This window comes from Bemisia tabaci, chromosome 4 (genome assembly GCF_918797505.1).
Source record: "Bemisia tabaci chromosome 4, PGI_BMITA_v3".
Taxonomy (NCBI): Eukaryota; Metazoa; Arthropoda; class Insecta; order Hemiptera; family Aleyrodidae; genus Bemisia; species Bemisia tabaci.
The window spans coordinates 38,750,100-38,765,630 of record NC_092796.1 but is presented as its reverse complement, the minus strand read 5'-3'; the positions used below and the strand labels follow the sequence as shown (position 1 = coordinate 38,765,630).

Genomic DNA, 15,531 nt, shown 5'->3' with positions numbered 1-15,531 from the left:
ATGGAGAGTTTGTCTTGATGTAGATGTGGACTCTCAGGATAGCGTGGGATATCCCCTCCATTTTGGCCTCAACTTGAGAGCTTTTTTTGAGCTTGGGAGTTGATTTCAGAGAAAACCAGTGGCACCATCGTGTTTCTCGCGAACTTTTACGTAAGCATCAACAGTTAAATCGCAAATTCCTCACACATGCAACATCTCCAGTATGGACGGCCCTTTACGTCTGAGGAACGGCGAAATGTTCCTTGCCCGAGAAAGGACTGCGAAGGAGAAAAAGTCGTATCCGTCGGACAAGAAAAACGGAGGCCGGTCCATCGGACGAGGAATTTTCAACGAGACCTTCCCATTGTTTTCTCAACGGCGTCCCGGAAAAATGGAAGGAAAACAATGTCGCAGTCGCGGAGGAAAAGGAACGGAACAGCGGTCCCGAGGGAGCACACATCTTCCGAAACCGCCGCGTGCGGAAGCCCACGATATCAAATATTGGAGTTTTCCTCCGTGGCCTTGAAACAGACACGCTTCGTTTCCTCTTGATGTGATTGCATGTGTGCTAATCGATTCGCACAAGTATGTGGCCAGAGACAAATACTACAATGCTAAGGAAAAATGCCGTATGAACCTTTAGACGTTGCCAAATCTATTTTCGTAAATCAAGAATTTGCGGGAAAATTTTCAAACATTTTCACTCCAATTTTTCAGATAATTTTGTTCGCAGTTTCACCCAAAGTTCCTGGAATTTTCAAAGAAAAATATTCATAGGTTTCCTCAAAAATAAACATTTTATCGGAGGAAATTTGGCAACTCTCGAATGTTCATACGGAGTTTCTCCTTAGCAGGATAGAATTGAGACCCTTCACTAACCTCTTGGTGACATAGAGAGAACTTTTTTCGGGTCTCGAGAGTCGCATTTCCACGATAGAATATCATACAGTCTTTTTCAAATAAAATTCGGTTTATGCCAACTTTGCAAAAAAAAGACAATGATGGAGGCAAAGATAGGTGTCTATTCTGCTGTGATAGGGAAGAGAGCAGTAAGTGCAAAAATGAAGTTTTGAAAGAACGGGCTCAGAAGCATCTGACCGGAAAATTTTCTTGATAGAAGCCTTCGTTCCTTTTAATTCAGATTGCCACTAACCATCTGAAGGGTTTTTAAAAATTGTTTGGATGATTAAAACGCGACCGATTTTATTTAAATTTCATAAAAAGGGTATCATTCGTGTTCATGTTAGGCAAGTGTTAGGCAAGGCAGCCTTAAGTGCTACCTTTTGCATGCTTTCGCGGTTGCGTTTTGGAAGTACAACAAATACATTTTCAGATTATTAACATTGCGGTAGAAGAGGGCAGCATTTTACTTAAAAATTTTGTTTTCTAATTGGCTCTCTCTGAAGGAATTATGCTGGTTACGGCTGTCTTGTCTGAAACTACGTCATTTTTGACGCACTTACGGCTTTGTCATACGTCTCGTTTTTATAAAATTAAGATGAATTTTACTGTTTTAGCGATTTCAGTGATTTCAGCTGAGAGAGATTAGACGAATTTTGAAGGAAACTTGATTTCGAAAATTTGACACTTACTGCTCTCTTTGCTTTTACGGCAGTATTGTTCGCCACATCTTGGTCAACGATTGCCACAATTTCCCAGTTTTCAATTTACCTCGGGGGCTCAATTCAAAAATCGGGATCATAATTTATTTTACTTTAAAACTTATCTTTTAAAGTTTTTTATTGTTTAAATTCATACTTTAATTTATATTAAAATAAGTAAAACGACGACGAATTTGAGTAACGTTCATGCGGGCTGGTTCGATGCGTTCTAAATGTATTCGCTGTGTTTTACTCGAAGCTATGACGAGACAGTGACTTTACGAGCCCATGTTTTTCCTTCAATTGATGAGGAATACCACCCAAGCTCCCGCATGTTGAAATAGATGTATCCATCAAATTGAAATTCTTGTATGTTTTATTATGGGGAGCATCTTACAACCGCGCTCTTTCAGTATTGTTTTGATGACGTCTCACGTAATTGGTACGTAATGGAACGTGCGTGCGTACGAAATGGATACCCCCCACCCCCGCGGCCTTGCGGTAGGGAAAAGCGGAAAATTTGCACACCTTAAGAAGGGTTCATGGTGAAGCGATTCATGTCGATTCATTCGCATCAGAAGAGATCCAAGGGTCGTTCATAAATTAGGTCGGTTCGAAATTATGAACTGCAGATCTCCTCCTCTATCCTCGTCATTTAACTGTCCCGCAGGTCAGCAACCCCCTGAAAAAATGCGCCACGCTTAATAATAGCTCTATTTTCACTGTTCACGTAAAAAAAAACACCCCGTCTTCTGTTAATATATTTACTAAAACTATGGAGCATTTTCGAAAAAAATCGGCAATTATGACTTCACCCCGAGTCAGACTCTTTTCCCGGACCCTCAACCTCCCTTCACAGAGTTACGCCCCCTCCTTCCAAACTGGAAAAAAACACATTGGATCTAGAGTCCAGACTCTTAAAAAAATCGACAAGAAAAAATACTCTTGATTGAATCGGACTTTTGCTTAAATCAAGAACCAAGCCTCTTAATTCGAGCGCATTTCCTTTTGATTTAAGCAAAAATCTGATTGAATCAAGAGTCTTTTTTCTTGTGAATGTTTTCAAGAGTCTGGACTCTAGATCCAATGTGTTTTTTTTCCAGTGGATGGCATATTTATGGACAGCCCTTTTTGTCATCGACACTGCCATGTTTACATCCACTTTAATGTAAATGAGCATCCCTCCAGGGTCGTCAACGACGAATAACATCTATGGAGGGTTTGCCCCCTGGGCACCGCGCGGTCCAACCCCCAAGAAACGCCTCGCGGCGAGCGACTATGTAACCGTCACCCAGAGAGAAACGTCAGCTTCACGCATCTTCCCTCTACGTTTTATTACATTCGCTATTCGTTCTTCCCGGTGGCACGGGCTGCGGCTAGGTACATTGTCGAAAGGAGGAGCAATAGCGATACAAGCTCATCACAGAGCGTAAGACGTATTCGGCGCAAACTCAAAAATAAACATAAAAAATAATATATAGCGCGAAAAGCTCGCGCGAGCGCCCCCCCCCCCCCCGACGCGCGCGCCGAAAAGCGACCCACTTCGAATCCATTCTCCCTCCCCCGCCGTACGTCGTCCATCAAACTTTAAACTTTTTTCCGAAGGAAATGTCATCTCTTTATTTTTATTATCCTCATTCCTTTTCAATATTTGCGGATTGTTGTTTTTTCCTCCTCCCGCGCGCGCGGTCCTGTTTACTCCCCCCTCTCCTTATTTTCGCGATTTCGTCTTCGCCCCACTTTTTTTCCTTTCGCCGCTTCGTTTGGCGCCAGCCCCCCCCCCCCCCACCTTTTTTTCGTCTGAGACGGAAGTGCTGCGAGAGATCCCGGGTTCCAGCATATCTTCGACTGTGGAAAGCGCTGTTCTCAGTGTTGCCAAACTATTAATTTCGACAAAATATTACCACCGCGCACAGGGTGGGTTTTATGGTACTTCTGACGGCGTCGGGCTGGGACATTGCTTCACTTCGTCACCCCCCTCACCCTCACACACCCTCACCGCCACACACCCACACATGCTCATGCACGTAATCTGTGTTCCCGCCGTCGTGCAACCCCCCTCTCCCTCCCCTCCTCCCCCCATGCCTACCCTCCTCCGCCGCGGAAAATTTAATTTCCCTCGTAAGCCTCGCAGACTTATCTCGCGCCCTCTCGAGGTTTATTCTTGGTTAATTTTTTGCTCCGCGTCAATTGTTGTCAGGGCTCCTTCCTCCACGCTGCATAGGGGGTTGGCGCGAAAGTAGGTTCCAACACGGTATTTCCCTCAGTATTGAGATTAGATCGCGGTATTTAACTGCGAGATTTAAGATTGTTAAATGCCGCTGAGACTATTCCCTAACGTTTGTAGGTCAGTAAGACGATTTAGTGGTGGGTCAGTAGGTTGGTTCTTTTAGGGAAGGAGAATTGAGAGAAGAGGAGTGTTCATTCTTTATTGTTTATGTGCGCTATCATGTCACCAAAGAAAACAGTAACTTCAGATATGAAGTTTTAAGGAAATGAGCTTTTTAGCGTTCAAGCGGAAAGTTTTATCGAAATAATCGTCCCTTCTTCGTTAAAGTGTCGACTGTTATCCAAAATACTCCTAAAAATCATTCTGATGATCAAGTTTTGAAGAATTTAACCTTTGGCTGTATTAAAAAAGGCAAACTCAGTTAATGGCAGGCAAGACAGCAGTATCGGCTATCCACCGCATGGTTGGATGGTGAAGCTATACACAGAGAACATATACATTTTATGATTTGAAATTGTCAGGAAAGGGTGATTTTTTTATTATTAAAAGCAGCAGTAAGTACAGCCCTCATGCGGTATAATTTTTACTAACTGCTATTGGTTTAAAATGACATCAAACGCGCACTTACTGCCTCTTATACTGCCGCGATGAGGAAAAACGCGGTATGAGCATATTTTTCCCCCAATTTTTCAAATAATTTTATTCGCAATTTTACCCAAAGTTCCTAAAAATGTCATGGAAAAATATTCATGAATTTCCTCAAAAATTATCATTTTAGTGAAGAAAATTTGGGAACCCTCGAATATCACTTGGCGTTTTTTCTTAGCACGGCAATATGATGTTATATTATAGAGTAAGAATTGAATTAGGCTATTTGAATCTTGATGGAAAGTCGATAGCAGTAATTTCGATGCTCTTTTCGGTAACCTGGCGATGTTACAAGAGTACAGAGTTGTAATTGTTTCAAACTCGAGTGTGCCTCTCCACAGAATCCTCCCCCTCCCCCTCCCCGCGCCGACTACTGATCCGCGGTCGTGATCCACGAGTGACACGCTCAGGGTTCGGGAAGGAGGGTCGATTTCACCGGCGGTGCTGAGTGATACTGTGAGATGCCACTAAATCCATAACCAGGGTGATTTGAATAAAAAAGAGTGCAGCATCCCTCCTGCCTACTTACCATAAACTGGCTAATATGCATTCAAGCCTTTCACACCTTCCCATTATGAGCCGGGGCCATACGAGGAGCCTTAAGATCTTATTTACCAATATTAATGTAAATAGATGCTCCGGCTATTCACGTCGCCGCGACACGATGATGTAAATACCCGGGTTAGTCGTCCGGATTATTCGTAATTAGTTTATATTTTCATAAAATAGGCGGCTTTGTTGCGGTAAAATCGACAATATGGAGCTGTTCCCATTGAGCCCTTTTTCCTTCCAAACATCGGGCATGAGACCTGGCGCGCTACCGGTGTCATCTCGCTATAACCTTCCAATCGCAGGGCCCGCACCTTAATCCTGAGCTCCATGAATTCTAGCGTAAATTACCCTGAATCCCTCGTGTATTGACAGGTATCACTAGAGTGGTCCAAGCTCCTTAGCACCGATCGGGGTAAACAAATACGTTGAATATGCATTTGATGCAAAGCTGGGAGTCTTGAGTGCATCAGGGCCGTATGCATGGTTGTTCCTTAAACTGATTTGTGCCTTAGGAGGCCTCGTATGGATTACATTGTGATTTCGGGGAGTTTAAGGAGGCCTGTATGACATACTTGTATAAAGTGTCAACTGACAATTTTTCAGCCACGTGAGTAAAATTTCAGAAGTGATCAAATGAATCTTTTGGTTTTTCGAACCATCAACACTGAAAAAAAAATTTCCTTGTGATGTTATTTTGACTTAAAGCGTCGCTTCCTATCGACAAATACTTATCCTCTTCTTTTTTCCCCTTTTTTTTAAATTAAATCAGTGCGGATTTAACTTCAAGTCATGCTTTTTTGAGTTAGAGAAACGTTGTTTTGGTATTTTTAAGTTTAAGTTTAAAAAAAAAAAGATGGCAAAACAACGTTCTTTAACTAAAAAAAACTGATTTAAAGTTAAATCCGCTGAAATTTTGAAAACATTTTTCGACAACAAACGACGCTTTTATGCTTTTATGCTTGTGGGGAATAACAAGTGCAAGAAAGAAAAAAGTTATAGAAGCAATAATCCCGAAAATATCTCTCTTTGCCACCATTCAGGATTCTTTTTAAAACTGAAAGTAGATTTTCCTTAATAAAAGAACGTTGCAAAAGCACATCCGATCACTTCTATGTAAATTCAACACGGAATTCCTTTATCGATGAAAATTCTTTTAAAAAATTAACAGAGGGTTAAAAATCAATATGAGTTACCTTCGGGTGCTTCCCTGAAATTTTACGAATGATTTGAAAAAACTTATACGTTTTTTTTTTCTTTATTTCATGCGCTTATCAAGTTTTAAAATTCGCATTCATTAGGAGGTAAATATATGTAGACAGAATTTTATTCCCTCAATTGCAATTATTCTTTCAATATTTTAAAACGATGTTCCTTTTTAATACTTATTATACAACTCGCGTCCATTTGAGACGTTTCGGTTTCAATGATCATCCGTCTTTTTTCCTCAGCAATTTTATCTCTCAAACTTTACCGTCTACCTGCCAGACGAAAGCAACGTCCTGATGAAAAACATTCTTAAAGACACGAAGGCGCCTTTTATAGCGTCTCGGAATATCCGAATTTTTGCGTTTGCTTGTGATAAAAAGCTCGAATAAGCGCGGAGAGTGTACAAAAGAATAAGTATATGTGTACACATAAGACGCGTATGTGCTTGCATCTTTAAACGTAATACGAAGAGAGAGAGTCGAAAAAAGAAAAATGAGATGGAAAAAGAAAAAAAATTAAAGGACGGGGGAAAAAAGAAATAAAAAAGCGAGAGGGAAAAATATAATATGAAAAAAATAATAATAATAAATAAAAAATGGAAAAAGGGAAAAAAGAAATACATAGCTAGTTGGTTTCTTTCATCCCGGCTTCCCTATATCCCGCAAAGATACATTACTCCCCCCTCCCACTCTCAATACTCCCATATTGCACCGCGTCCCCTGCCTGAAAGCTCCTACAAGCTCTATTTTCTTTTTGTTTTGTATGTATTCTTTCTCATGTGAGGTATTTTTTTTCTCAGTCTTCAAGTTCCTATCATTCTAGAAGCAGCTCCAATATTTTCTTTCATTTTTCTTCCTTTGGTCTTTTTTCCTCGGGCTGCTTTTTTTTTCTTTTTGCCCTCTTTTCTTTCCCTTTTTTATTTCTGTCTCGGAGGGAAAAAAAATATAAAATAAAATCGTATATAAGAGTGTATACCGCGTATGAAACTTGCCGTTTTCGAGCGGTAAAAGCTTCGAGCTTTCAGATTGAGCAGTCGTCTGCTCTAGGTACACGTCGCTCCGCTTTTTCCGAGTTCTCGTGTTCCCGTCCTGTGCCGTTTTTAAAATTTCCTTGACGTCACGGCTTTCTGTGACGTCATCGTGCGTGCATTACATGTGATCGCCAACGCGGCCGCTAATTTCTCGTGGTCGAAAGTCGCCTGCATTATGTTGCTTCTAAAATAAAATGCAGGCGGAGAAGGAAAAATTCGAGTGCGTGCCAAAAATGGAGTCGGATATTGTGAAAAGTGAATCTCCGGTCATAAAGTGTGCTTTCAACAAGAAAAAGTGTTATTTTTAATTTTTTCTATTTTACCTTATTGTGCAAATTCTCGATTTTTAAAATCCCTCCAATTAATACGAGAGGGCTTACTGGATTCCCTATTTGCTGGACCATTTTAACTGAAATTTAAATTTTTGCCCCTCGATTTTTTTTTAAAATTCTTAAAAATGTGAAGGTTTTCTCGCGTGTGTTTTTCGCAATGTGCTCCAAGTGCGTTTGCATCTGGACAGCTACATCTTTTCTAATAAATCTCCAACAAAACTCGGTGAAAGCCTTAAAATCGGTTAAAGTAAAATTAATTCCTTGAATTTATCCAACCTGTATATATTCGTCGCAATGCTCTCTTCTGAATAATTGATCGTGTTGTTTCCGCCCAAGCGATTTCTTGTTATTCGCCCTTTGCAAAAGTAGCAGAATTTCACCCCCCAAGCCTCGATTGTCCACGCGCTTGGTCTTGTCCTGCGCTTAGGAATTAACGTCATAATGCACGTCCGATGTTGTCGGCTCTCAAGTAATTAATCTGTATTTCGTAATTGTGCTTATAACCGATGCGGCAACGATGTACACGTGTACTTTTTACATATTGTACATGTGTTTTTCATTTGTACGTCTTCAAGGGTTCTGCAACCGCATTGCAGATGACTTCATAAAAAATTAAAATAAAAAAATATTAAAATTTTAAATATTAAGAAATACAATTTTGAACTTGGAGGAATGAGAGTATAAGAAAATTAGTAATGTGAAAAATTGAAAAATATAGTAATTTAGACATTCGATAAATGGAACCATAACGCTTGAGGAATTGAAAACATTGAAATGTCAAAAATTGAAAATTCAAGCGAGACTAAGAACAACAATTTAAGACTACTTTTAGACTTATTTAACTCAAAGGAAACTAATTTGGACCCAAAAAAATGGTAAAAACTGAAATTTAATATAATTAGCTATTTGAAGATTTGAAAAGTAAATGTAATCTGGACTGGCAGTAACTATTTGAAGGCTGATTAAAACATTCAAAATATGAGGAATTAAATGATAAAAAGTTTACTTCCGAAAATTGCGTACCATTTAAAATTTAGTTGAAAACATTGACACTCTGCTAATTTAAGGCCTCAAACGCTTGAAAAACAGACTTCAGCTTCTGAGGTTGCAAATTTTTAAGTGTGTTTCGTTTGTTATTTTCGAGATATTCAACGCTATTTTTTTATAGTGTGACTAAATTCTTTCCGGAATTTTAAAGAAAGGTACTGCCAGCAAATCTCAATTAAACGATTGAAAATTCCAAGACGCTACACTTGCTATGCATATTTTCACAGTTTTAGGTGTCATGAAATAATACTTCACTTACACAAATGATCTTGAAATAAATGCCCTGAGTTACCAAAAATAGACCTGAAGGAATTAATCTATACAAATAATAGTAGCGGTGGTATCACCCAACAACTAGGCCCACAAACTAGTAGGCCATGAAAAACATTGACTCATTTTCTTATACTTTTTTTTTAATTTTTTTTTTTTAAATCTATAATCTGCAGAGTTTATAATCACTTTTAAAGAAACCTAAAATTTAAATCCCGATTCATGTTATTAGAATTTTATCATTTATTGATAGTCTTATAAAAAACCCGCATTCGTTTGTAAGTCAGGGATAGGCAAATTTTGCAATGTTTCAACTGGCGGCCGACGAATCTTTCTTGCAGGCATGAAAACGATTCGTTAATATATCATTCGTGCCATTCATCAAACGGTGAACAAATATATAAATTCACCCAGACGTTTACTTAACGCGTACCTCGCGTAGCGCGCAATTCACGCGTGTTAATTTTTGAAATGGCCTCCGGAAAAATCCCGTAAACAGGACTCAAGGAAAGACAACAAAAAATGCCCCGTGCGCTGGAAGGACCTCCTTCAAAATTTAATCGGGACGGAGCGGACCCAAAAGTAAACAAACCCGATCCCCAAGATTAAACACAAAACATCCCAGCAATTGCAGTAATTTAGTTTAAACAACTGCGCGCTTTTTAACGTGTCAACCGCCGTTCCGGTGTTGATTAGTTTGTTACTATCACTGTCTTTCATCTCAGTCAATTCAAATTCACGAACACTTGGATAAATACCAAACGCACATCAATGGTAAATTTCCACTATGATTTTCCGGGAAGAGACACGGATAGATAGTTGCCAGTCATCAGGTGAATGTCGTAGGGATCGTATCGAAATCCCTCTCCAAAATTGAATGATTTTTCGCTAAAATGGCAACACCGCTCTGACGTATGTGGCACTAATCTACGCATTAGTGTTTTGATTTGGTCAGTTGCATCGTGCTGTGGAAGCGTGTTCAGTCATTTTCCACTGAACTTGCTCATAAGTGGGCCGTAAAAGTTTTACATAGAGTCGAAGTTTCATCAATTTTTCTGTGATTAAACCACATTTAACGCGCAAAAACTAGGCTCTTCGATGTTCTTTGATAAAGTGGATCAAGCTTGAGATTAATCTTTGAAACGCTATTTTATTTTTCAACGGTTTCTTTTTCAATCTTTTGAGTGCTCGGAGGAAAGCGTAAGGTCTTATGATCTCTGGAATTTCCAAAAATATTTATTGGTATCATAATTATTAACCTTAAAATTGAAAGACAAAATTTAGATGAATTCTTATTTGACATAGAGAGAGTGTAAACAAAAATTTTCTGTTGCCCATACGATAAAATGTGCCATTCTATTTGCAAACACAAGCCCATGTAAACATACTTTCTAATTTGTATATTTGTGAGTCTAACGCTTTATGAATTTTAAAGTTTAAATCAAACTTTGATTTTCTTATATATATGATTATAACACTGGTGCTTATGCGTTCAGCAAAACTTCCTCCTTTTTTCGTATTTTTCGTGCTAAATAAATAATATTTATAAATTTTATAATCGTATAACTCTGCATAGAAGTTAAAATTAAGGTTGAGGTTGTTGCTTTTTTATGCCCCTTCTCCGCTCTCTCTCTTAATTTTTTATTTTTCAACAAAATGTTCTAAATATTTTTAAGAATGTTTCCCTCCCTCCATGTTTCAAAAGTTTTAAAAATTGGCTTTTCTTCTTAGTGACGTTTATAACTGAAGCAAGATTCGTGATTTAAAAGACCACCACCGCTATGTCGAAAGTGCTTTTCCCTAACGTGGAAACGATGGCAAGTTACTCGAACGTTTTTTTGAAAACTCCTATCGAACTCTTTGAAATGTTTTATGATTTTACCCCAAATATCTTGGGAGATCAAGGAGGTTAAAGTCCAAGGAGATCGTTATAAACACAAGTTCCGCAGGAAATAATGAAAACAAATAGCTGTGACCAATCGCTTCAAATTCTGATCCTCGGGACTCGAATTTTCAAGATGCATCAACTTCCGTGAATAGTGCGCCCTGTCAAATACCTCTCGTTGCGTTCATTCCCAACTTTTCGCATTTCCGCGACAACTTCAGTGCTGAGTGTTCTCGTTTCCGTGCTTCCTGGAGCATTTCAACATGCATTTTTCGGTGCTGATTATTTTCGTGCGAAAAAAAACAACATAAATCCACTTTTCCCCGGAAAAATGTCGTTATTAAATATAAAGCGATGCAAAAGTATTTCTGAAAGTCCACCTTGAAAATTTTAGCCGCATGCGGCTGTAACGTCGAGAATCGAAACCGGTTAAAATTGTGAGCGCGTGCCCAGGTTGTGACCTAAAACTTGTGAAATTTTGATGGGGCACTGTCGATTTTCCCGAAAATCGAAGGAGTTCGATTGATCGTTGGATCTTTGATCTCACGTGATCGGAAGCGACGACGGCCGGCAAGATTTTCGAGCTACGCCCGTTCGAGCTAGAGTTCACGCGGAGGCATCCGCCGAATGGTATGAGCGCGCCGGTGAGGAGCGCGTCCGAGACCGGTTTGGATACATCAGCGCCCTCTCCCGGGAGGAAGCCGAACTACGAGGATGAGGAATGCGAGCTCATCGACCCGGCGGACATCAAGGTGGAGGAGAAGTGCTCCGCCTCCACGTCGGCGGCGGAGATCTACTATAAGCAGCTGTTGGCAGCGAACGTGGCCGCCTTCGGGAAGGCGGCGGCGGCGGCGCTGGGCGGCAAGTCCGCCTACGCGACGTCCCTCTTCGAGCAGAAGCGCCCGGCCGACGCCTCCGACGACAACTCCGTCTCGACGGACCCGCCGTCCCTCAGGAGCAGCCCGGCTCCCAAGTTCGCTCCCGATGAGGTTCGTCCCTCCAACTTTCTGGGCAAAGTCGGGGAGGGGACTAATCTGCCGTGCTAAGGAAAAACGCAGTATGAACCTTCAAATATCCTTTGATAAAACACGACTTTCTCGGTAAACCTATGAATATTTTTCTTCCAATTTTTCAGATAATTTTGCTCGCAATTTCATTCAAAGTTCCTGAAAATTTCTGAGAAAAATATTCATAAATTTCCTCAAAAATAGACATTTTAGTGAAGGAAATTTGGCAACTCTCGAATGTTCATACGGCGTTCTTCCTTAGCACGGCAGTAATGGACTGTGCTTTTCCAATTGGACTTAATTTTGTGATTAGGAACTACAATTTTTGGCTCAGTGTAAGAACAGCATATGTGTCATAAGTTTCCCTATGTAGGTAGGTGATTTTAAGATGGGCCTGAAATTGTGGGCCTATCTGCAAAATGAGGTCCAATTAGGAACTAAAATTTCTGGCTCAGTTTAGAAACAAAGTATATACCATTAGTTTTCCTATGTTTATATGTGTTTTTAACAATGAGCCAGATATTGTGATAACTTCATGCAAAATGCAGTCCAAAAACCTTCCTTTTTCCTTCGTCCCAGTGGCGTAGGAAGGGGGGGGGGGCCAGGGGGGGCCTGGCCCCCCCCAAAATTGGAAATAGTATCATCTGGCCCCCCCCAGAAATTCTGGATGGTGCAAAAACACCATCTTTAACGGTAAGTCTCTGTCGCCGTGACCCGTGAGAGGATGCCTCTGGCATGATTCTGGCATTCACTAAACATTTATTTCGCAATTTTCACACAAATGAGTGGTTAAAAGTGAGAAAATAAATGGAATAACCTGTTGAATGCAACAATTTCAAAGTATTTTAACCTTAAAATGCATAAAACTGGGTGAATTTTATGCAGAAATTGAAGGAAGATTAACGCCACAAGTGCCTCGAGATGCGCTCAAATAGAGTTAAAATTTCAAAAATTTTCCGGGGGAGGCCCCCCGACCCCCCCGCTGACCTAAGGGGTATTCCATACCCCCCAGACCCCCCGGTGGTGGGGGGCCAGGCCCCCCCCCAGCAAAATGACCTAGCTACGCCTATGCTTCGTCCTCTTTGATTTTATGCTCTACTTACTCTCCCACTCTCTTCCCTCTTGTCCACCACACTCTACTACTGCTCCTTTTAGTTCTTCCCTTCCTCACCCTTTTTATCTTCGTCATCCACATCGTTCTGTTCCTGCTTCCTTACCTCATTCTTCTTATCCTTTTTATCTTCCTCATCCTCCTTATCTTCCTCAACCTTGCTCTGCTCTTTTTCTTGCTCCTAATCATTCAACTGTTTCCTTTCCATCCTTCTCATCCTCATCCTCATCTTCCTCCACTTATTTGGCCTCTATTCTCTCTTTATTTTTCCTCCTTCTCTGTTTAATCATCTGCTTGTCACACTTCTCACTCTGTCCTATTCTACTTTTAGAAATTCTAATGAAAGCGTTAAGGAATTTGACTACACAAGTCTGTAGGTCATGTTTCATGAATCACGTTTTTCTGCAGTATTATGAGGAAAACAGTGAAATGTGTGTCGTTGAAATATTGATGCCTCAAAAACCTACCATTTTTTAACACGGATTGTTTTTTTGTTATGCATACAATTCGTCGTTTTCCCAACGCTGCTAAGTTTCCAGCCGCAAATTGTATACTTTTACCAGGAAACTATATATTGGACATTTCAAAACAAAAATTCCTCTGAATTTTCCTCGAATATTATGTACAAATTAGCTCCATTTTGAACAAAAAATTGCAGTCATGTTTTTTTGTAAAAATGTAACTGTTTAAGCCACTATTAAAATCTTAGAGTGAAGTCATACTTGTTTTCGTTAGATAATTACGGATTGATGGTTACCCTGATCAATTTTACCCAATCAGACTAACGGAACCCTATGTTTTTTTCGGTAAATTTAATAGTTGAGATCCTTATTGTTTAAAAAACAATAAGTTTAAAAACAACGCATCTGCCATAAGTTTAATCCCTACGTGCATAAGCTTACGGATGACACCGAAATTGTAATCACATACCTACATGTAAGCCGCTTTCATAGCGCTCTTTTGCGCCCTGCGACACCCAGCCGCCAAAGTTCCCTATCCTCCCAAAGCCCCTCAGGGAGTTGGCACTCCCTCATTTCATTTAAAAGCCTCTGTCACCACCCTTTCACTGGGCGTCCCCTTCGTCCTCTTGGGAGAAATCGTAGTTCCTAGTTGCAAAATTTATCACATTTTTCTTGTGTCTAAATGAGTGTGTTTTATATTTGTGTTTCAGAAAACGGCGTTTGTTTGGTCACCCTCGGAGGCGAATCAGTCGCACAACAGCAGTGCGGGGTCGGGTGGGGGCGGGAAACAGGGGGGCTCCAACGGCCACGGACACGGACAGGGACAGGGACAGGGTCTCGTCCACTGGATGTCCGTCATGGCCGAGCACATGAACAGCAACACCCACCACCACGAAACCATGCACTACATGTGGAACGGCGGACCCGTAGAGGTAAGCTCACACCACCACTCTCTTCTTTATATTTTACGGAATGACGTTCAGGACCTGTGGGCTGATTGTTATTGGAATTGATAGACAAAGCTATAGGCAAAGGAGGCTAAAGAGATATGGAGGGCTCCTATTCTCGAAGTACCTCCACTGCAAAGAAAATCTCGGTGTATATACTAAGAAAAAGGTAAAATTACCAAGAATTCAGAGTTCTATTTGATCCCAGTTTTTTCTTGGTAAAATTACCATTTATGGAATTGGTAATTTTACCGAGAAATCTCGGTAAAATTATTGAACGTTCTCGGTAATTTTACTGGACCTTAGTAAAAACGCCAATATTTTTTATCTACTGTGGTAGAATTACCGAGATAAAATGGCAAAGTTACCGGGAATTCATTGTCAATGAATATGGTATTCATCCCTGAAAAAACAGTAAAAATACCGGTTTTTAGGTAAGCTTACCAGTCTGTCTTGGTAAAATTACTAATAATTGGTGAAAACAGTGAGATGGTAAAGGTACCAACGAACCTTGGTAAAAACGCCGAAAATTTTTTTCAGTGTTGTTATTGGAATTGATAGACAAAGCTATAGACAAAGAAGACTAAAGGGATATGGAGGGCTCCTATTCTCGAGGTACCTCATTTACCGTCATTTCAAATTGTTTCTTAATCAGATATGGGTCTGGGTCTATAAGTGGATTTACAAGTGTCCATACCTCCGTTGTGATGGTGCTCTATCCAGAGGCAGAGACCCAGAATTTTCCCTATCGTTAAGAAAAAAAGGACTTCATTTACTGCACTTTAAAACAGCGCGCAGTGATATCGCCATTGATGTTGGACGTAGGAACGTAGGGTTAAAAACGGTTTTTTTTTTTTTTTTTTGGTTTATGAGACTGAGCCGTAAAGCACGATGCTAAGTTCTGCAACATGCACTCGCAACCCGTTGCAAAAGTAATTTGTTTCTAGAAACTCATGCGTCTCGTAGGATAGAAAACGGCATTTGGAGTGTTTTGCTGTAAGGCCGCATACAGCATGGGACACAGCTGCAAACTTTTCGTTTACGCGGAAACTACGCTGTATAATCCGTCAAAAAAATTGGAAAGGACAATGCGACCTCCACGTGTGCCAAATCGACAGGAAACCTCGAAAAAACGTTTCTTACGGCAGGAAGAACTTTTCCTCGTTCGGATTGGACGCTTTGACTATACCCACGCATAATCTTTGCCGATTCGTGCTCCGAAACG

At 40.4% G+C, this 15,531-nt stretch overlaps 1 protein-coding gene across 5 annotated transcripts in view; it reads left to right on the top strand.

Moving 5' to 3' along the window:
- LOC109031550 (zinc finger protein rotund) overlaps positions 1–15,531 on the top strand; it is a 291,268-nt gene that overhangs the window by 104,440 nt on the left and 171,297 nt on the right. For 3 of the 5 annotated variants that reach the window (XM_019043126.2, XM_019043127.2, XM_072299817.1), the window contains one exon: positions 14,070–14,291. In XM_019043126.2, coding sequence (XP_018898671.2) covers positions 14,070–14,291 — 222 coding nt within the window. Of the gene's footprint in view, positions 1–7,022; positions 7,542–10,626; positions 11,770–14,069; positions 14,292–15,531 lie in introns of those variants that run through there. The other 2 variants (XM_072299815.1, XM_072299814.1) reach the window with 2 other exon arrangements.